The 23,598-nt window shown below is 33.2% G+C and overlaps 1 protein-coding gene across 2 annotated transcripts in view; it reads right to left on the bottom strand.

The window, feature by feature from the left end:
• The window catches only part of LOC125679253 (calcium-binding mitochondrial carrier protein SCaMC-2-like), a 36,308-nt gene extending 15,577 nt beyond the window's left edge, over positions 1 to 20,731 (bottom strand). Inside the window, exons 1-6 of one of the 2 annotated variants that reach the window (XM_048918334.2) lie at positions 20,466 to 20,731; positions 13,404 to 13,530; positions 9,489 to 9,576; positions 7,577 to 7,688; positions 4,754 to 4,912; positions 2,298 to 2,450 (exon numbers count right to left, since the gene is read on the bottom strand). In XM_048918334.2, coding sequence (XP_048774291.1) covers positions 2,298 to 2,450; positions 4,754 to 4,912; positions 7,577 to 7,688; positions 9,489 to 9,576; positions 13,404 to 13,530; positions 20,466 to 20,627 — 801 coding nt within the window. In that variant the 5' untranslated portion in view covers positions 20,628 to 20,731. Of the gene's footprint in view, positions 1 to 2,297; positions 2,451 to 4,753; positions 4,913 to 7,576; positions 7,689 to 9,488; positions 9,577 to 13,403; positions 13,531 to 20,030 lie in introns of both variants that reach the window. The other variant, XM_048918335.2, reaches the window with a different exon arrangement.
• Positions 20,732 to 23,598: the final 2,867 nt, after the last annotated feature.

Raw genomic sequence — 23,598 nt, 5'->3', positions numbered from 1 at the left:
TTTACACTCTGCTGTTCGGTTTTTAACTTGATATTAAATTCAAACCTTTTCAATACCGACGAAATAGCTTTCGCCTCCATACTTGTCCATTGATGTAAATACTACTTTATATGACATATGCAAATGACTTGACAATCGGAAGTTGAAACTTCAGTACACCAAACATGGCGCACAAATATGAATCGAGAAATTGGAATTTATCGAAATTGTTGAAAACGGTAGAATAGAGCCTCACAAATCTTAAGTTGCAGGTTGTAAATTTATATATTGACTAAGAAACATACAATATCATTTTATTTACATAAAGAGACACATTTTCTTGTTTTTTAATACTCAAAATACTAGTCAATTTTAAAACTTTTACAGCGAATTACAAAAGACCGGTTGAGTTTTCAATTGCCTGCTGGATTGATCAACAGACTTTACAATTTGGTCAGCAAAGTATCACATTTGGTCTGAATTTAGGTCACAAAGTTACTCAGGTATGACAAAGAATTGACAACTTTTTTTTCTCAGTGTGAGTGACAACCCCATAAATAAGATAATTTAACACTTCAGTTTTACTGATTATTTCAGGAAAAAGAATTTCTCTAATTGTATAAGTTAATAATTTCTTTGTTAAAATATCTCTCCATCTTATTTTTTTCATGGTTATAAGCTGAATAGGTGTTGTAAAATTCCCAAAGGTAGATGTGCACTAACCAACCCTAAAAACTATAAATAGAATAGAACTCTGAACTTAAATGGTTAGCTATAATAACAAGAATTCTATTGGTCAGAAACAGTAACAATAGAAGAGTTTTCTGGAAGTTTTCTTTGTGTGATATGAATGGAATGACCTCAAATATAGATTGACAAACAGATAAATGGTTCATGTACATGTGGACACTTTGTGAGATGTCTAATGAATTTTTTTAAAAAGTGAAATTGATAAGAGTTTATTAAAGTTCAATTTAATCAATAAAAAATTGTATTTGAGAGAGAGAGAGAGAGAGAGAGAGAGAGAGAGAGAGAGAATAGAGAGAGAGAGAGAGAGAGAATACACCCTTTTCTTTACTTAAAGTAATCAAAAGTATTTTTGAAAGAAAAATATAATCAAATTTGATTTTGTTCCAAATTTATTGATTTAAAAACACTTGAAATAATGTTTCAAATGAGAGAGAGAGAGAGAGAGAGAGAGAGAGAGAGAGAGAGAGAGAGAGAGCACCTTTAATTAAACATGTTAAAGTATTCAAATGTGTATCTGAGAGAGAAATATATTCAATTTGATTTAATTGATGTTCACTTTGGAAAAAAAATCCTAGGGAAATAGCTGCAAAAGACACTGAAATCAACTCAGATTTACCTGTAAAAGCAATCTACGCTTGAGTAACTTTGTGACCTAAATTCAGACCAAATGTGATTCTTGGCTGACCAAATTGTAAAGTCTATTGATCAATCCAGCAGGCAATTGAAAACTCAACCGGTCTTTTGTAATTCGCTGTAATAGTTGTTTTTGAACATTTACAATACTAGACTTTTTATGAACAGGTAGACTTATAAAATTAATTTAGTTCATCATGTTTAAGAAAGACAGTCTTGATAAAATAAATTGATGGTTCTATGATCAAGCTTCATTGATGGCCAGTTATTTGAATGGTGATGACACCCAAGATACTCTTCTCTTTACTATCATGCTTGGGAACATCTGAAAATAGACCTCTATTCAGGGGTTATAAATAGTCATTTATACATACTGAATTTAAAGAAAAAGTGTATTTCACATTTATTTCACTTCTATGGGTGGTGCCGCACTATCTAAAATTGCTTCTGTGAGTGGTCCCTCATTACATTTTTATGCTTCTATGGGTGGTTACCCAAATTTTAAAGTGCCTTCCCCGGGTACCTCATATGTTTTAATGGAACAGCCCTAATAACATATCTCTTCATACTTTTTATGCAGATGAACAAACTTCAAGCATAAGAAATTTATTTAAAAAAAATTCCCTGGACCTTCATTGTGGAATACCTACAACTGACTATGTTTCATTCCTCTCTCTATCTCTCTGATGGAGAGAAGAACAAAGTAATAATCAACCATGTGTATCCAACAATGCTGGACCTTTGGGTTTCACAAGATCTAGATGCTTTATGCTGGACCTTTGGATTTCACAAGATCTAGATACTTTATACTCATACATTAGGAATGTTGCCTGCCCCTATATATATATTCACACAATACTCATAACCAATCATTATGTGACTTACTAATATCATAAAAATAACAAGCTTCTTTTACAATGAAAATGCCTACGCACCTGTTCATATGCCATAAACTTGATGGCCGATTCGGGAGCTATTTTGATGACATTGACACCATTCCCTCGCCATAGTGACTTCACACCACCTTCCTCCAGCATGTGTTTAAAACCATTGATCACCCCGAATTGGTTCTTGCCTGTTCCATGCACCTGTCAACAACATCCTCAACATTTTTAATTCTTAAAATGTATCAATAATACTGCTACATATATTGCGAGGAATTCAATCGAAAAATACAATGTTTAATTTAGAGACACCATCAAAAATGTTGGTGAAGTGGCATTGAATAAAATAGGCTTTATGATCCTTCCCTCAAAACCATTTGCCAAGTGGACTGCACTCGTTTTTTGCTCAAAGCAGGCAAATTAAAACTAGTTTGAAAATAGGAAATGTCATTTATTTAGTAAATGACGAAAAGTATATACAGTACAGGGGGTCATTAAAACCAAGTAAAAATTAAGATCATATACTGCAAATGACTAGATGACCCCCTGTTATATACATCTATAAAAATAACATTGAGAAAGAGAACATATACAGTGGAGCCTCGGTAATCCGGATGCCATTAATCCGGACGCTTCACCTTCCGGACGATTTTTCTAGGGAACAGAATTTTTATACATTATTTTGCATCATTAATCCGGAAATTCGCGTTCCGGATCCGGACGGTCACTTTTTACTACAAAACATTATAATGCAAAGAAAACTGTACCGTTAATCCGGACGGTAATTTTGTTTAGGGAAGGTCTGTGTCGGACAAGTTTAGCAAGGCGTAAATTATAAAGAAAACAAGCCAAACTGTCTAATTGAAGCGATTACCTGTACCCTGTCAACACCTCCCTCCAATTAGGTGTTGTGTGATTATAAGTCCGTTAGATAGCACGTGCCGATCGAGACATTGTATTGCCAATTTTCGCACATAAGATCTTTATTGCGTGTACATAGTGTTGAATTTTGTAAATAAATCTGTAGCATATTATTTTATAGTCTTGATCAATTCCCTAATAGTATTAATAAATTAAACATCATGCCGTAATGATGTGTTTTTTTTTAACTGCTACACATATCAGTTGTACTGATTCGTAAATTGATATCGGCTTATTCAAATCTAAAGAGTGTAGATTATACTTCTAGATTCTGGATTTTATACTGTTGATTGGCGTGAAATATACAGTCATGTATGTTCATGCACATGTATATGTAGTAGGTTTTTAATGCTTAGAATGTCACGCATGTAGAATGTACCTGTGTACGATTGATTCTTGTTACGATGTTGTAGAGCTTTATTGCTTTCGAATTTTTAAACTCTGGGTAGAAGTGAGAAAATTACCATTTTAAGGAAAATGACAATTAAATTCTGTATGTACCTGTAATGTTAGTTTCACCTGAGTTTTGTTCCGTTCTTATCGCATCATGAAAATAATAGGTGCGCGTGACTAGATCAAAGCAGTAGTAGGTCTTGATATTACGAGCTTAAATGATTTTGTTCTCCCGATATTGTCTTGGATAATTATAGAATAAGAAATATAAACTCTGGCAGATTGAATTTTGGTTAAAGAATGTTGTCAACTGACATGATAATCACGAAATTCTTATATCAACTTTGGACGATGAAGATTGTTTTAAAAGACCGCCGAACCCGTGAATCGTGACAGATGGAAATTACCGGCCTCTTTAAGAAGTAAAAGTGTGATGAAATGTTTGAAGTGTAAATGATTATGTTAGTTACTAATGATTTATTTACTTATAGTTACATAAAGTGCTTCATTATTTGTTTTAGTGCATACGTACGGTACACAGTTTTGTATATTTATTTGTAGGGATCATATGTATGTACAATGTAAGCACAGGCAAATACACTGAACACGTACATTAAATTTTAGTGCTTTGAAATACATGTAAATGTTAACATTATCATAATTTATTTACTAATGCAAATGGTTAAATCCAATGATAGAATGTGTTTAATTCACTATGCATCAATAAAGTAGGCACATATTGGTTACTTATGCAAAGCTAGAAAATATGTGATTCAATTATCCGAACGCTTCATTTATCCGGACAATTTTGCTGGGAACCAAAGTGTCCGGATTAATGAGGCTCCACTGTATACACAAAATAAAAACATCCGATGGGGGGTGGGGGGGTGTCTAACAAGAAGGAAGTTGTATCGTATGGTTGACTCCCTATTGCATACACATATTGTAAAAAAGACTAACATAAAAATATTGCCTGCCCACAAAAAAGGGTGGATCACTGATTTTAGAAAACAAACTTTACCGAGCTTTTGACTGAAAACACTGACCTGAGCTGGTAACATTAAAATCTGATAATGAATTTACATGTACTGCTCCTGTATTAAGTTTATGGAGAGATTAACTTACCTGTCAGAAGACCATTAGGATTTCTGTCACTGCCAATTTTTCACCATTAAAAGAGAAAATTCCTTTACCTGTAACATGACCTTGATCCTGTCCAGAGGGGCTGTACATGACCTTGACACAGCCCCTGCCATGCCTCCAGCCATCAAATTGGTTTTCCATATCCCTGTCTTCATTTCCTTTTCCGTGAAGTCATCTGGTACAATGACATTCTCACCAACATCTATCATCTATAGAATTTCCAAAACAAAAATTTCTCTCATTAAAATTTCTAAACTATGTTTTCAATTATGATCTCTTTTTAAGAAAACCGCACTCTACTTCCATGCATTGAATTAAATGATTTCAGCTGTAATGGGAAAACAGTGCATTGTATCGCCGTTATATTTTCAGTTAAATATATGGGTCATGTGGGTTGAGATACAAGAAAAATGCTGGAAGTGTCATAAAAATCAAACAAATTGATAATCTCTTGAGTACATGACCAAAGCCCCATCTGAAATACAAACCTTTCTAATGTTTTTAAGATGAGGTATTGCTGAAATAAAATTTCGTTCTATATGTTTCAAGAGGATTAAATTTTACAAATAAAGACAATTTATTTATGTATATATCACAAACGGGGTCATATGATTTATTACATGTAGGTATGTTGGCACAAGGTTTTAGCTTTTTGAATAATTATTCAACCACACCTTCCTTCAATCAAAATTTCTTTTTTCAGTATTCAGAGTCAACAGAAACAGATATTTTCCGGTTAGCAAACAGACAAAACGCACAAATAACCTGGTACACAGTCATCTACATTAACTGAGATATCATGCATATTAAAAAGAGTTGATTGTTTATGTCAATTAATGAAAATCTATTCAAACAATACTAATTGCACATTACATTTACGACAAAACAGAGAGAGAAGCCTTGATAATAAAGAAACAAATTGCTGTTAAATATACACAACATTTGAAAATTATTTTTACGATAAACATGTCATCACTTACAAATACTATTTCCGCTTAAAATATCAAAATACCTCACATTAGACCGAGGCTGGAAATATGCTTGAAGGCATAAAAAAAAAAAAAAAAAGAACCTAAAATCTAAATGATGAATTAATCAACTTGATTAACTGATTTTGAAGAGAGGTGATCATGTATGGACAATAACATTACACAGATAACAAAATTATTACATACTAGTTACTAATAAATTTTCTTCCCATGAAAATAAATTTACTTATTGTCAAGAGCAGACCACACAGTGACAATTCTTGTCCAATTTCTCTGATTGTATATTGAAATAAGATGAAAATTTAATTGGGACAAAGTCTGAATTTTATTTTAACTTTATCATGTACATGCATATTCAAACTGTCAGAAATTTGATATCCTGCAGGTGATTTTTATAGATTTTTCCTCAAACACTTTATTTTAGGAGCAAAGACACAACTCTGTCCATGTCCATTCAGCTTCACTTTTTCTCTCAATGAAGTTTAAAGTATTTGAATATGCCTTTATCAAAGCAAGTTAATAGAATTGTCTGATGAAAAAAATACACACTTGTCCGAATGATGTATCAAATTTTGAACCTCAAAGAGTGTTACCATTCACATTAACACTGAATACGGACTGGCTGGATATAATATTGTTTTTCAAATTATTTCACAGATAGTGAGACACAATCATACCACAGAAGCAATCTAATAAAATCAGTTCATCTCTAACCGCTACACTGGAGAAGGATCTGACAGCATCGCATTTGAGGTCATATTATTGACCCCGGTTTCATAAATAATTCAATAAATATTCGACCAATAACAATCGCTTGAAAAAGAATCAAGGACCAATCAGGAATCGTTTTAATGAAACGAATCCAGATTGTAAGTTGACAAAAAATGGCATAGATCCATGAAAATTTTTAACGAATTTTAAATATCAGCGTTAAAGGAAGATCTTAGATATACATGTAATACATCCATTATCGTTAAAATATAATATCGCTCATGACAGATGCCATCTTCTTCAATTATTCTCCCGTGCTTCTTGGTAATTATTGGCATGCACATGATAAATACCAAATATGTTCCAATATAACAGCAAAAGCTATCATTTAATTGGTCAAATGTGAAAGGTGAAATAACTTGACCTCAAATGCAATGCTATCAAATCCTTCTCCTGTGTAATGGATAGAGACAATCTGATTTTAATTACATTGAAAACAGAAGTGATATTTTACCATTATTTAGTACATAAAAGTCAAATGTCACACATATTAGTTTTTCTGTAAATACATGCAATACATATATATTGTATAACAATGGTCTATGTATAAACTTGTCATCATTTACCTTATAGAAATGATAATGTTACAAGCATCAAATTGTGAAATTCAGGCAACTGTAAACTAATTTACTTCAATAACAGACATGTATTTAGATGACACTCCAAAAAAAAAAAACCCTTGAATTATTAAGCCCAAAATTTTCTTGCACCTCATTAAGTTACGAATTTTCTTGCATAAAAGCAGGGATTGGAATGGAATGATTACTGTTAATCGTAGATCAAAGCAAACATTAAGGATAAACAATACTCACCTAGTAAATACTTACACAGTTTCTCTACAGGGAAATAGTTTACATATATAAATACACAAATTAGAAAATCTAATTGAATAAGAAAGCAGAGAATATAGAGATGCAGATTTACTGTAGCTTGGACAGCCCATTCTAAGCCAAATACTCATATAACAACATTAATGGTTAGTGAGAATAGCATAAGAAATGGTTGATGATGTTGAACAAAAGTGCTTATTAATATTTAAAAATTCTTAGTTATTTCTATCAACAAGAGTAGGATTTACAATTTAATGATGCAAAAGCTGATCATCACACTTACTGAGGCATGGCGCCAGTGCTGAAGAATTTCTTTTATACTCTGAGAGGGGGAGAGAATTAGGTAGTCCCTCCATTCTGACCATTCAATCTTTAAGGTACCATCCTTGTCCATTCTGCAAGACAAAAACATATACTATATTATATACTTACCAAATAAATAAAACCTCAACATTTCAAATCAAACACACTGCTGTTGCATTCAACTGGATTACACCTCCTAAACTATGTACAAGTATGCAACAACAACCCCCAACCCCAACCTCCCCCAAAATATGCATGTCTCACAAATTAAAACCAATTTAAAATATTTACATTCACTGAATCTTGTCTCTTATATTTCTTATGAAATTGACATTGCTTTCATCATGCAACAAATACATGGTTGTTGCAAACTAGTTTGATCCGGTTTTCTAGACCACCTGTCTGCAAAATCATTACCAAATATGGAGTGTCATCAAGGTCAAAGAGTGCATTGGCTGTTCAATTCAATGTAACAAATGGGTCAATCATATGATATTTTAGATCTTAATTCTAGTTTATATTTTTGATGATACATGTACATAAAAATATAAATATAAACAATAAAATGTCTTTATTTGTTGTTTCATCGGGTGATGAAGGTAGTAATCATTGCAGAAAATTTTAACATTTTTTCTGCAATGCTACATGTAGCTACCTTCATCACCCGATGAAACAACAAAGAAAGCATTTTATTGTTCAAATAAAGGTTCCTTCTACCTGCATCCCACATATATAAAAACAAGAGGTCCACGGGCCTTCTTGGTCAACTGAGTAATATGTATAGCAGTGTGACCGTTGGACTAAGTGAAGTATGAAATGGTCATTGACCAGAGCCAAGTAATAATCACATTCAGTAAAGTATAATAAATTCAAAATAGAAATGTAAAAATCAGCTTTTCTGGCTCAGTGGTTCTTGAGAAAAAGATTTTAACTATATATTTGTATGTAAAACTTTGATCCCCCTTGTGGCCCCAGGCATTCAACCTCCGGAGCCCATGATTTGAACAAACTTGAATCTGCATTATGTCAGGAAGCTTTCATGTAAATCTCAGCTTTTCTGGCTTAGTGGTTCTTGAGAAGATTTTTAATGTTTGTCCCTATATATTTGTATGTAAAACTTTGATCCCCCCTTGTGGCCCCATCCTACCCCCGGGGGCCATGATTTGAACAAACTTGAATCTGCACTATGTCAGAAAGTTTTCATGTAAAAATCAGCTTTTCTGGCTCAGTGGTTCTTGAGAAGAAGATTTTTAAAGATTTTTCCTAAAAATTTGTATGTAAAACTTTGATCCCCTATTGTGGCCCCATCCAACCCCCGGGGCCCATGATTTGAACAAACTTGAATCTGCATTATGTTAGGAAGCTTTCATGTAAATCTCAGCTTTTCTGGCTTAGTGGTTCTTGAGAAGAAGATTTTTAAAGTTTTTCCCTATATATTTGTATGTAAAACTTTGATCCCCCCTTGTGGCCCCATCCTACCACCGGGGGGCCATGATTTGAACAAACTTAAATCTGCAATATGTCAGGAAGCTTTCAGGTAAATTTCAGCTCTTCTGGCCCAGTGGTTCTTGAGAAGAAGATTTTTAAATGACCCCACCCTATTTTTGCATTTTTGTGATTATTTCCCCTTTGAAAGAAAATGGCCCTTCATTTGAACAAACTTGAAAGCCCTTCACCCAAGGATGCTTTTGGCCAAGTTTGGTTGAAATTGGCCCAGTGGTTCTGGAGAAGAAGTCGAAATTGTGAAAAGTTTAACAGACAGACAGACGACGGACAAAAAGCGATCAGAAAATCTCACATGAACCGAAGCTAAAAATGCCATAAAGGAAAAAAATAGAATTTTTTTTCCATAACTCAAGACAAAGTCTTGACTGTACATAAAATACACTTACTTGGACACCAATTTGTCTGCCTCATTTGAATCAATGTTAACACCAAGTTTCTTAAATGAAGCAATAATCTCGTCTTTGTCGATAGAACCTGAAAAAGAAAATCTACGTAGATATTGCTATGTTAAACATCAATTGTCATGACTACCAAAGTATCAAACTGTCTTACCTAGTATTGCTTAAAAAATAAGATGCCCATGGGCCACATCGCTCACCTGAGACACCTTGGCCTTGTCGTTGTTAAAGGTCAACAATATATGAGATAGGAAGTGCATATATACTTGTGTTCTAATCTCGAAAATTCTAATGATATGTATTAATCATGGTTTTGTTTCCTGAAATAAACACAGTTTTAAAGCAATACTAGCTGTAATTTTGTTGTTGAATGTTTGTTGCAAAATTGTGATTTACTATTTCAATGACAAAAAAATAAGGTTTATAAACTTTTGTTATTGATATTTGTGTTATAAAACCTATCCAGAGACTCCGAATGAAGCAAAATTACATCAAAATGTCTTCCAGTACAAAAACTGATTACTATATAAAACTATACATTCAATAGAACCGAAATATTTATTTTGATAAAATCTTAACCTTATTTTTAATTTTATCGATGATTATGGTTAAAGTTCCATACAAAACTATCATAATAACATATTTTTACAACAAAATAAAATTTCCAAATTCTGAGGTAATATTACTTTAAAGCATAACAAAGTCTTACCATAAAGAATCTATATACAAAATATGAAAGCCCTATCTTAATAGTTCAGGAGATATTAAAAAGTTCAGATTTTTCTTAAAGTAGGTCAAAATCAAAGGTCAAAAGATCAAACACCATTGTACATGTGTCACAATGTCTTGCCATGAAGATTTTCTGTACAAAACATGAATGACCTACTTACAATAGTTGCTAATATACTTTTCTTAGTAGTAAGATCCCATGGGGATCCAGATTAGAATTGGTCCTCAGTACCCCTTGCTTGTTGTAAGAGGCGACTAAATGGAACGGTTCTTCAGATGAGACCACAAAAAAACGAGGTCCCGTGTCACAGCAGGTGTAGTACAATAAAGATCCCTCCCTGCTCAAAGACCTTAAGTGCCAAGCATAGGCCTAAATTTTGTAGCCCTTCACCAGCAATGGTGACGTCGACATATGAGTGAAACATTTTCTAGAGGGACGTTAAACAATATTTAATCAATCAATCTTAATAGTAGGTCAAACTCAGAGTTCAAGGTCACAAGGTCAAAGGACATGATATGAAATGAAAGGCCTTGCCATAAGAAATTTATGTACTAGATATGAAAGATCTAGTTTAAGACATATTGAAAAGGTAAGATTTTTATCAAAAGTAGGTCAAATTTCCAGGTCACGATCATAAGATCACACACCATTCGATCACATGAAAGGGCTTGCCGTAAGGAAAGTATAAACAAAATATGAAAGCCCTAGCTTAAACATTTTTATAAATATTTCCTAAAAAAATCAGCATATATAACTGATGTTAGTACTAAGGGGTTGTATTTTAGTAGGAAGCCGGAGTACCCAGAGGAAACCCATACCCTCTCAAATACAACCACTGCCAATCACGGGGATCAAACTCGGGTCACAGCGGTGAGAAGTGAGTGTGTTAACCACTACGCTACACAGACACCCGACACCCACAGTCTTCATGAAAACATTTAAAACTTGCTGGCCAGTCGGACCAGTGAACTGTCTGAATTTACTGGCCCACGGTGAAATTTATTGGCCCCCTAAATTTTCATGTTTATCACATACATTAATGGAATGTATTGTAATATTGTACAATTAATTTACTGAAACTATGGTTATTACTCATATTCATATCTACCCTAAGACATCCTTTCTGTCGATATCAGAAAAACAACACCGGCTGTACACGGTATTTTCTCTCTCTTCGCCCGCAAACAACAAGACTACAAATTCACATATTTTTCACAAACATGAAAACAGCCCGAGTGCACCTTAGGAAGTAGCCTTCTCTACCAACATCAAATGGAAACCATTGATTAATTCTACAAACTATAGAAATTGTATAAAATCAGAGATAACTGCAATTGTCGAAGTTCATTTTAATTGGACAATGCAATAAAGCAGCAATTACCGGTGTGCAGTGCCGATACAGAACGCGGCCATTCTTGTTGTTTCAACAAGTTGTTCGTTTAATAAGTTATCTTGACAATTAGAAGTATAGTTACCGTTTTTTACGAAATAAACCACAATGTCCAAACATTTACTTTATATGCTATTTTTTGATTTATTTTTATTTTTATTGTAAATTTAAGGAAATAAGATGTTCAGAATATCTAAATCCAACATTATGTTTAATGTGATTTACAAAAAGTCTACTAGCCCATCGGACTTTCTGATTTTTAATTTTCACTGACCCGACCGTAAAATTCACTGGCCTCGGTCTTCGGACCACTGAGTTTTCGTGAAGACTGCACCCAAGTTATATAATCATAGCAGCTGAAAATCACCTGACCTTGACTTGTCTCCATATTTGATAATGACTTTCATATTTAAACGATGGTAAAGGGAAATAGCCCAAGAAGGACAATCTCTAAACTCATAAAATAAACCATTGTATCATATAGGTAAGTGTTGTTTGATATTTTAAATTCAAACAAGATGTACTGTGAGTAATGCTCACTAAGAATACCCCCCGCTTACCCCAATCTCTCAAAGGGTGTTGTTAATAGGTATAAATTACCTCTTTCCTCAGTGTAAAACTATGGTATGCCTTTGTAGAAGAAAATGGAAGATATAGTCCGAACACAAATCCATGGCATAAACCTATAATTTTGACCTTGAGATCAAAGGTCAAGGTCATAAAGGGGTCATGAATGTACATGACACATAGTCTCATGGTGATACACCCATGTCTTATGGTATGACTATGTCAAAACTCTATAATCAATTTTGACCTTGAGGTTAAAGTTTAAGGTCATATAGAGGTCATGAAGGTACTTGACACATCGTCTCATGGTGATACACTCATGACACATCGTCTCATGGTGATACACTCATGTGTCAAATATGGTATGTCTATGTCAAAGAACAAAGAAGTTATGGCCCGGACACGAATCCATTGTAAAAAAACCTTTAATTTTGACCTTAGGGTCAAGGTCATATAGAGGTCATGAAGGTACCCGACACATCGTCTCATGGTGATCCACCTGTGTGCCAAATATGGTATGCATATGTCAAAGAACAAAGAAGTTAAAGACCCGGACACAAATCTGGAGATAGACAGACGGACAGACAGACAGACAGACAGAGTGATTCCTATATACCCCCCAGAACTTCGTTCGGGGGGTATAATAAAAGGTAAAAAATAAACCAGAAAACACATTTTCCCAACAATTTTAACGATACTTTGAAATAGGTTGAGGAGTTTATGAAATGTGTGTTTCCACACAGACCGCACTAAAAACCCAGATGTAACCATGGTAACTCGATTGAAACAGATTGTGTCTTCATAGTTGCAAATAATGTAATGGATTTCAATGGAAATATCAAGCAGAACACACATAGTGAATGTAATATTTAAAAATTTAATTCTATTCACTACAAATGTCACTCAGACACCCTCAGCTGAATTTTACTGATACTTTATAACAATGTAAAAAAGTCACAAAAGTAGATCGACCTATGTACCATTTACAACAGTTACATTAATTAAGTGTCCTGCATGTTCACATTAATAGTAGAACTATGTACCGTTTACAACAGTTACAATGTGTCCTGCATGTTCACATTAATAGTAGAACTATGTACCGTTTACAACAGTTACAATGTGTCCTGCATGCAGTCTGTTGGGCTTCCTAGGTAACTACAGGGCATTCATCATTTATTCATAATATCCACGCTTCTATATTCAACAAAGGACTCACCATCATCATTGATGTCAATGTTTTTGAAGTACAGTCGCAGTTTGCTCTCATGGTCTCGGACATATTTAACAAATTCTCCAAAGTCAATTAGTCCATCTTTATCTTTGTCATGCTTGTCAAAAAACCTCTGAAACAAATGATATAAAGAAAATCATCTAAAAACTCTCCAATACAAATATAGTCTAAATAAATCAACTTTATTTCCTGGCATACATATATATATTAAGTCACTCACACATTGACAATGTTGCCAACTTCATATTATGTATTGATTACATGCAGATCTTAGATGTACTCTCAATACAAATCAAGAAATCGAAATCAGTAAGCAGATATTGAATTGATCATTGTCACTCATTTCTGTTCAGACTGTTTGTAATAACGTGTATACCCCCCCAAGCAATTCTTCTCCAATTTTCTTAATGCCTGACGTAAACTTATCCACAATAAAAGTTAGCATCATATTAAAACCCTATTCTTTTCATGCTTTCAGTTTCAACAATACAGGATATTATTTGTATGAATAATTTAATTGTTAAGAGAAACTCAAGGCTGTCACTGTCCTTCTGGTACAGGGTCCGGGTCCAATTAGATTGGGAAAATTATCAACATTTTGGGCCAAATTGGGAAATTTTACATTTCAGGCCTTGTCTTAAGTAAAAACAAAACTAACATGATTTATTTTTTTTATACACACAATGTAACAGTGTGTGATATTGGGAATTTCTAGAAAAGTAAATTGGGAATTTTGAGGGGTTTTCCCAATTGGGAAGGGTCCATTTATCGGACCCAATTCAAAGAGATTGACGGCCCTGAAACTTAGTAATCTTGAACAGTGTGTAAATTCCCAATACCATATGAAAAAAAATTCCTACCAGTTTTTTTTTAAAAATAATTCTTTGAGTGTCCTCAATGGAAAATTAACGAAGATCTGACATACAGTAACCTCACTATCAAATTAAGACATCACATATGAAAGGGTTTATTTCACATACCACAATGAAACACACTTGGAGACCAGACTGAGATATTTAAGCTTATCTAAATTCATAACCAGGAAACCATTACCTCATTAAATCCTTATTCTATGATCATCATCTTCTATACATGTAGATTCAAAAGTCACAGCATGAAAATGGCATGTTAAGGTAGACCTATACTCTGCCTTAAATGGACTCAATCATGAAAAAATTGCCTTTATAAGATAGATATATATTCCAGTAATAGATAAACATGGAAAAATATATATGTTAACATGATATTTTCATTGTTATTGCTTCTCAAAAGTAAGTACCCCATCCACATATAATCAGCATTAATGAAAATGTATTCCTCCTTCTTATTTTTCTTAATAATTAATAGTTTTCCAAACAAATGGGCTGTAATAAGCAACATAGACTACATACCCATTATTTAATGATATGTAATCATTTATTTTAATAAATTGGAATAACTTTTTTCATAATGCACACTTTGTGAGCCCAAACATGTTAAAAGAAATACTGTTGAAAATATCAATGCCATTTGATGTCAATAATATTGTTCTTTTCCCCCCCCCCTATTTTTATGGACTAAACCTTGAATAAATTGTTTCTAATTTACAGATTATTATCTCAGAAAAAGGATTTACATTAAGAAAATCATATGTTGACGCATCATTTTAAAAGCTATAAGCTCTACAACAAGTATACCCCCCCCCCCCCCCAATCTTGATTATACATTATCATCTTTTAATACGACATGTGAAATTTGAGTATATTTACAACCTTGGATAATAATTTGAACCATGTTAAACTATAAGTATTATAAGATACATGTGGTTTGCAATTAGATTTTACATTTCATCTGGGGGAAAATATTCTACAGAAGGCAATTCACAATATGAATATAAAACAAAAGTAACAATTGAAAACTGAATTTTGATAGTTTAGCTTATATGATTAATGCATGTGTGTAATATCTTTTATCATGAAATCATTTTCAGGTACATAAATTGGATATACATACATGTACACCACTTACGCCGATCTATGTAGATGCAATCTCAATAAGGAACTAATCGCGTTATACAGATGCCGCCCCAATAATTTTGAAAAAAAGGAGAGAGGATGAGGAAAAAATGACAAAATTTATGACGGTCGGTGAAATAAAACAAATTATTTGCAGCTGTTCTTTAAAGCTTGCGTCAATATCTGCAACACTGGAGCAGCGAACACAACTATGATATCTGTGGTCACTGGAGCAGCGAAGTGTGAACTTTTATTTTTACACAAGCTTACCATGTATTTGTTCATGATAATTTGGATTCAACAGCTGTGTAGTTTTGAATTAGCAATTATTATGCTCGAGAATTTTTTACTCATATGGAGACGTCACCATTGTCGGTGAAAAGCTGCAAAACTTAGGCCTATGCTCGACGCTGACGGCCTTTGAGTAGGGATTTTTAGCGTGCCACACCTGCTGTGACACGGGGTATCGGTTTTTGCGGTCTCATCCAAAGGACCGGCCATTTAGTTGCCTCTTGCGACAAGCATGGGGTACTGAGGACCTACTTTAACCCGAATCCTCACAAGAGAAATAATATTATTATTATGATGCTGGTGGAAATATGAATTGGCCCCCCTTTCCCATCCATCTCTCCAACTTTCTGATGCCCGCGTAATTCCATATGTTGAACATGGATCACTGTAAAACTTTTACATACATGAATAGTCAATGTACCTCAATGTTTGTTCTCCAACCGATTTTTTTCTAAATCTTGAATCATCTTTAGCCCCCCCCCCCCCCCCCTTTAATACAAAATTTGACCTCAGGTGATAAGAACGCCTTGGAAGGAATCAATATCCGATATTCATATCGCCATGTAAAAATCAAACTGATATCTTTAAAATACCACATTTCGGAAAACGGACATGTGGTTCCGCATTTACATTTGATTGTGACGTAGGCAGAGTATAGGTCTACTTTAAGTGTAAATATACATATATTTGCAGAAATTTTATGTTCAGAATAATTAAGGCAATAACCCACTGACTTTCAAGAACTGCAATGCCTCATTTCTTTCACTGAACTGTACACAATGTATATCAAATTTATGCGTCACTGTACAATGAAAGCATATACCCCCTGCTTTATGCATCACTGTACAATGAATGCATATACGCTCTGCTAAGTTGAATGAAGGTCTAAAATTTAAATCCCAAAATAAGAGGACTGATCAAATAAAGGAAAAATTGAGTAATATTTTGGTTTATAATTCCAATCTGTTTCATTATGCTGTGTTGATCTTGAAATACAAACCGTAAACAATTTCATGACAATGGGAAATTTTCAAAACACACTGGAGAATCAAAATGTCCTGTGTAGAATAATGTTGAAATAGCAGTTCCATCATTTATGCATGTTTTATTTACATACTTTAAATGAACTAGAGTATATAATTTCAAAAAACATTCTTTATATTATCACATAACATATTGAAACCGGTATATATTCAATTTCTACACTGGGGATTCACAGCTAAAGTAAACCTATATGGCACACCATTACTGTCGTTTTTCCAATATTTAGGTAAAACTGAAATGTTATTAAAAAATTTTAATTTCTTGACTATTAATTCATCATGATGCACATAAATACCCAATGACATATACATCTGTGATCATTTTTACAAGTCTACAGGGTTTAATCCAGTCTTTATGTGTTAATACCCATGTTACATTCAAGGGAAATTTCTAAGATGGAGAATTAAGTTCCCAAAGGTTAGAGAGGACAAGCCTTTTAAGTTCTCAAACAACAACATCTCAGAACAGGAGAATAAATGGCTGATAATTGTTTATATTGTTGGAGTCTGATGATAAGGCCAAAATAAAATATATATGTGTTTCCTATTTCACTCTCCCAAAAATTTGGTAGGGTAGGTAGGTAAAACATTTTATTTTATTGAAACATTTTCCTTGAAATATCATTTTTGATACAGTTTAAATACATGTATATATATATATATATATATATATATATATTACAATTACTTTTAAAACATTTTGAAGATCAAAAGCAGTCAAAAACAGAAAAAAATTGCGGACTTTATTTCATTCATATATATATTGTCAATAAAATCTTTAAGGTTGGCAGCAAAAAAGTAGGTAGGGTCGGGAAACCGGAAACACACATATTTTATTTTGGCCTAACAGAACATGAAAGTATATATCAAAACTGAAAAGATTTGTTTGAAATTCATATATACAATCTTAAGAAGGTAAATTCTGCAATATAAGAGTTTTCTACAATTAAAGGGAAAAGGGTATACTCATATTTTTCAAAATGGGAAATGTATATACCCTTTACTGTAAAAACATCCTTGATAAATCCCTGGACAGCTTGCTGTTACCTAATTAACATAACAGGAGGATGACATTGCAATTACGATTCACAAACATACTGTTCCTCTGTCTCAATTTATGCATCCTGTAATAGACTAGTATTGATTAGCAGAAAAATGGACAGACCCTGCACAACAGCCATTTAATCTCTCATTTGTATCACAACTATTATCAGAACTCTACTGATTTTCTTCAGATAAGACCGTTCATTTCCCTGAAAATGCATTATCCCCCCCACCCCCAACATCTGAGGACTACTCTCTGAAAAATCGGTGCTGGTCCCTGGGACTACTTCCCACACTAATATAATTCTCAATATTTCTAACCAATCAAAATGTTTGGTAGGTGGAGCGCTCCATGAATTGGGATATTTGTGACATATATCTCTTACTATATACACCACACTCGTGTGTTCCTCTAATTTTTGATGCTATATATCAACAACGTAAAATGAATGTAAATTTACTGACACAGAAAATCTGGTAATAACAGTTAAATAATTAATTACAACAACATGCAAGTCATTTTCCCAAGTCAAGGGTTTGTATTGATGAAATTCACTACGCAACAATTTTGCGGATCACATTTCCTTTGACTCTGGAAGATGCAGATCAGTATGCATATATGTCCATTGAGCCTGTGCTTCTCTGAATATAACTGACTTGCAGTTAACATTATCCCACAACTTACACAAGGTGATGTTTGAAATCAGAATTGATGATAGAACTTGTATCATACATGAATTCAAAATTTGAAGAAAACCCTGTATGTGGTTTCACTTAATAGATTAAACCCTCTCCTCAACAAGCAATACTAAATGAAGAACTATCTACATTTTATTTTGTATAATATGGTGTTGATATGAATGATTTTATCATTATCATCATCTAGGCAATATTTGGAATCTGAATTCTATAGGTTTTATGGGGTTTTGTTGCAAAATATTAATAAAGGTGCTGTTACAAGTTAATATATTGGATTTTATATCGTGCACAATGGCTATGCCATACGTCTATCAACACGTGTCTGTCAGTTTTATACATCAATTCAGCAATTCTCCACAATATTTAGCTGTAATTTCAAAAACTTCATTCAAAGCTTAATCTTTTCAAGATAGGAATTAAACCAATAATATTTATTTATTTCCATTAGCGGTGCATTAAAAACGACAATGTAAACAATGGATGGAGTCATTACTAAGTCCTAATTCAAAGGTTACGTCACCTGTTGATATAAAGGTCTCTTTTCCCAAAACATCATCAATGAACCTTCAGTCTAAGCAGATGATATGTTGTCATGTTATGTGGGCATGGTCAAATCAGTAATACGATTTCAATTATGTATTAGAAAGTGAGTTAACGTAATACGCCAGTTTCAAGATATATTCCGAGTTATTTCCCTTTGAAGAACTCTCGTATATAGTAAGGCGCGAAACAATTTGTTTACATGCAGGAGTGGGACGAATATTCATCACTGCATTGAATGTACTCAGTATGTTTCTCATATGCTGTTTCATCATCCGAATTCAACTGATACACAAACTAAGTGATAAGTATTCAGGGAGTAATTAAATACATGGAATTCTTATTATATCACGCAATTTTGTTGGTCGCAGGTACCATATCTAGGATATTACTTTCAAATATGACATTGTTTATATGTTTCTGCTTTAGTAAAACATTTCTTTCGATAGTATTTTGTATTTCCAACGTTTACATATTTAAAGAGACATTTTATCGTCTTCCTCAGACTGTAGGTTCACTCTGTACCACTTAGGCCCTCAAAGTTCTACTAAATGTACCTCCTACACAGGAGAGCTCTAATCTCTAAACATTTTGATTGAAATCAAGTGATGAGCTTGCTAGTCTATCATAGCACGACTTGCTTACAAAATTATGTTAACTCTCATGAGAACAAACAAAATGCATACAAAAGAACGAAAATGTCAAAATTCAGACCCTGTCAAATTCAGGACTTTCAACCATATACTTTGTCCCTGGTTACAAAGGTGGATAATGACACACATACCCTCTAATCTCAGCGAGATTCGTCGAGGCTGGATATTTGGACTGACGCCTCTTCCGAATCTCAGACCAGTGTCACATAAAGTGATTCGGGAAATCTTGCCTGAACTTCGGCCGCTTGTTGCGATTAAAATGGGTTAAATTGAATTTCTTGTCCGCTTCAACTTTTCGCCTTAGACATCCTATTGACTCCCTATCACAATGAAACATGCATTTCTTACCTTTACAAGGTGCAAATCCCACAGTAATTCAAGTTGGCTATTTTCGAAGCCATTGCAAACGGCCACCATTTCATAGTTTACCCTCATAAAATACATTTTTAAAAATAAAATCATTATAATTAATTTACTACATCTAGATACTTCTAGAAATCAATATTTCAATTCCACTATAGCATATTTAATTCTATGCCTTCAACATTTTTTTCTTCGTAGATTATATCGCCAGCAATCGTGAAGAAAATGTGATCCGGAACTGGGCAAAATTTACATACCCCTTCTCAAGTCGACAACACTTTTCAAAATTAAACACAAGCGTGTAGGCCTAATATTTTGTGTTTGATTTAAACCTATAAATTACTCTTCAGTCTAATACGCATTCCTGCTATAAGCCCAAATGGACAGTGTTCAAAAACTGTATATGCAATCAAATATAACCTTTGCATGACCCGGTGTTTGTGGAACTTGCAAGGTGGACAGTGCCTGAGTAAGGTCATTGATGTCTATTCTTCCGTCCTTATTCACATCAAGTTTGTCAAATAATTCTTTCAGTTTCACTTCTTCCTCCTTTGAGATGTTAGGTGTTTCTTCTGTCGTCATTGTGGCTATTTTAAAATCCCTACCGTTTTCATTCACGTATTTTCATCCATTCCCTTTTCCCTCGTGCAAGACGAACACAAAATACTGCAAGCTTTACTATTGGATAAAACTATCTGCTTTAAAGGGAAGTAAGTGAAAATATTTTAGGGAACATCTCAAAATTTGAAAAAGTAAAATTCGACATTCCCATATTTAAGATATCGCTTAAAAGTAAATTTTATTCAAAATCGGTACTATGCACAATGCAAACAAATAACACTAAATTTGAACCACAGCAGTAAGGTAGTTATTGAAGAAGCATGACTAAAAAATAAGGAAAAGAATGATAACTGAAATAGAAATAAACAAAAATTAATAGCAGTTTACATGAGAGTTAAATTTTTTAGCAGAGCATGACCAAATAATAAAAGAAAGAAAACAAAAGGAAAATAATTAAAAGCAAACAATAAATTTATTTAATTGTAAGTTTTTAAACTTTTGATTTTGGTAAAGTTTTGTGGATTCCATTTTACTAAAATTTCTTTGAAATTGTTGAGAAATCACGTTTGATTTCGACTATATTTCTAACATGTTGTGGTACAGTACCTCTGAAGTTTCTCCTTCACAGCGGTTAATATCTTTCAAACTTTTGAAATTAGTATTTCAGGTCAACATTCTCAGAAACGTATATCTATATACATGTATAACATACATGTTTCTATAGATGGCACAACGTTTTTACATTTATTCCTCATTAAGGATATTTCGTAAACCTAAGATATCTTATAGAATTTATAAAACATTTTCTAAAGTTTATGAGATATCTTATATCCTTTTTAAAAGATATGAGATATCTCATATTTTTGTAATATAAAATATCTTTTAAAACACAAGGGCGGATCCAGAAGGGGGTGGGTCCGGACCCCCCCCCCCCTTTTTTTGCGAAACAAACAGTTTAGATTAATTCAACTTTAACAAGACTTTGAGTCAAATTGATATGAAAGGTGGATACTTACATGTAATTGCATCATTCAGATTTATCAATACCAGTATATCATTTTATTCTAGGATAAATAAGACGAGAAACCGATTTATATTTACAATATTTTCGTCAGACACAAGCATCACTTAAGAATTCTGAAAAAGGATATGTAACATAAAGATTGTTTAAGAAGTAGACAGTTTAAAAGTGAAAAAGAAGTGCCGGGAAATGCTCAGAATACAGGATTTTGTACCAGTTACCCCCAGAACTTCTGGGGGGTGCTTACCCCCCACCCCCACCTATCGGGAGTAACCTTTAAATCAGCTCTTTTTTTAATTTCTATTGCGAAATTAGATCTGAGTGTGGCGATAAAAATTACTAGAACTTTGGAAACAAGTAGTAGATAAACTAAGCATTTTCGTGTAAAAGAACTGTCTCAAGATCTCTCTATAAGATGTTGTGTACATAAGGAGTGGGAGTTGTGAAAAGTACCTAAAAGATCAAGTGCTAGACCCCCTCCCTTTCAAAATTTTCTAGATCAACCTTTGAAACATTAAAAATTTCTTATATGTTTATTCTTATATGTTTATAAGATAATCTCATAAACTTTATAAGATATCTTAAATATATTTTATAAGATACCTCATAGATGATGAATGGAAAAACTTTTACTCAGTACGTTAACTTTAATCTAACTAGTCTAATGCTCTACTAAAATTGGAATAATTTGATCAGATATTTAGAACAGCATTTAAAAAAAACTGACGGAAAGAAAAGAATGGAGCTTCTATATAGATATCTTCTCGTAATTACGAGATAGTGAATGTGATTTGATTTGAGCGTATTTTATTGTATATGAAAAATATACAAAGGGATCAGAAGCAAGTTCGTGCAACCTAATACATGTAACACACAATTGTCATTCAAAAAAATAATATACAGAGAATACATAAATGGTAAGTGTTCTATAGATAAACAGTGTAATATGATATGATCATCAGCTACATCTTTTAGCTTCATGGATATATGATGCGTCTGAACATATAAGAGAAAATACAATTATTTAATTCGGTAGATCTTTAAGACATTATCACCCCAAAGTAGAAGATGTACGTGTGTGTATCCATAATAACCAAATCGTCTAACTGCAATTATATATTCATTGATTTGTATCTTACAAATAAAAAAAGTGATATGCGTCTTCACGCATGCCACAGGAACATAAAGAAGAAATCAACAATATTGCGTCTATAAAGATCATAATTCAAAATACAGATGTGTCTCAGTTTGGTATGAATTATATTCAACAGACGGGAACCATATGAAAAGTATACAGGGGGGGATTGCTGATATTAGAGCTAACACGTTTACGAAACTGTTTAATTGAAGAAGCCTGTCTTAATTCGACACTAAGAGAATTCCACTTTGATACAGCGTCTGGTGCAAATGATGTTTTTATAAACTTAAACTCTGCATTTGAGCATTGAATACATGTAGTTATCGCCATAACGGTAATTATGTGTGGATATATTGTTTATTTAAGTAGGCATTGTTTTTACATACTGTGGAACCTCGTTATTATGAATCTTGTACGTAGTAACTAATTTAGCATTTGCTCTTCTAGAAGATAGAGGTTCTAAACCAGTTTCTAGATATAGAATAGAAAATCTTTAGAGGCTAGTATAGGAAGGCCAGTAATAATTCGTGCTGCACATAATTGGACTTTTTCTAACAAATCACTGTCATATGAGCCACATCCATCGCAAACAACAGGGGCATATTCTAAAGCTGGTCTTATGCAAGTGGTGCACATTTTTAAAAAAGATTTTTAATTTTTGAAGAAGACCTAGTTTTGGTTTGGTTTTGTTTTTTTTTTGGTTGTTTTTGTTTTTTTTTTGGTTTTTTTTTTTGGTTGTTTTTTTTTGTAAGCCGTATTTGTTATTCTATGTATATACTGGGACCAGACTAAATCGCATGAAACAAACAATCCTGAATGCATGTCTGTGCGCT

This window comes from Ostrea edulis, chromosome 2 (assembly GCF_947568905.1).
Source record: "Ostrea edulis chromosome 2, xbOstEdul1.1, whole genome shotgun sequence".
In the NCBI taxonomy this organism is placed as follows: domain Eukaryota; kingdom Metazoa; phylum Mollusca; class Bivalvia; order Ostreida; family Ostreidae; genus Ostrea; species Ostrea edulis.
Note: the sequence above shows the minus strand (reverse complement) of the source record. Positions and strands in the feature narration are given on the sequence as shown.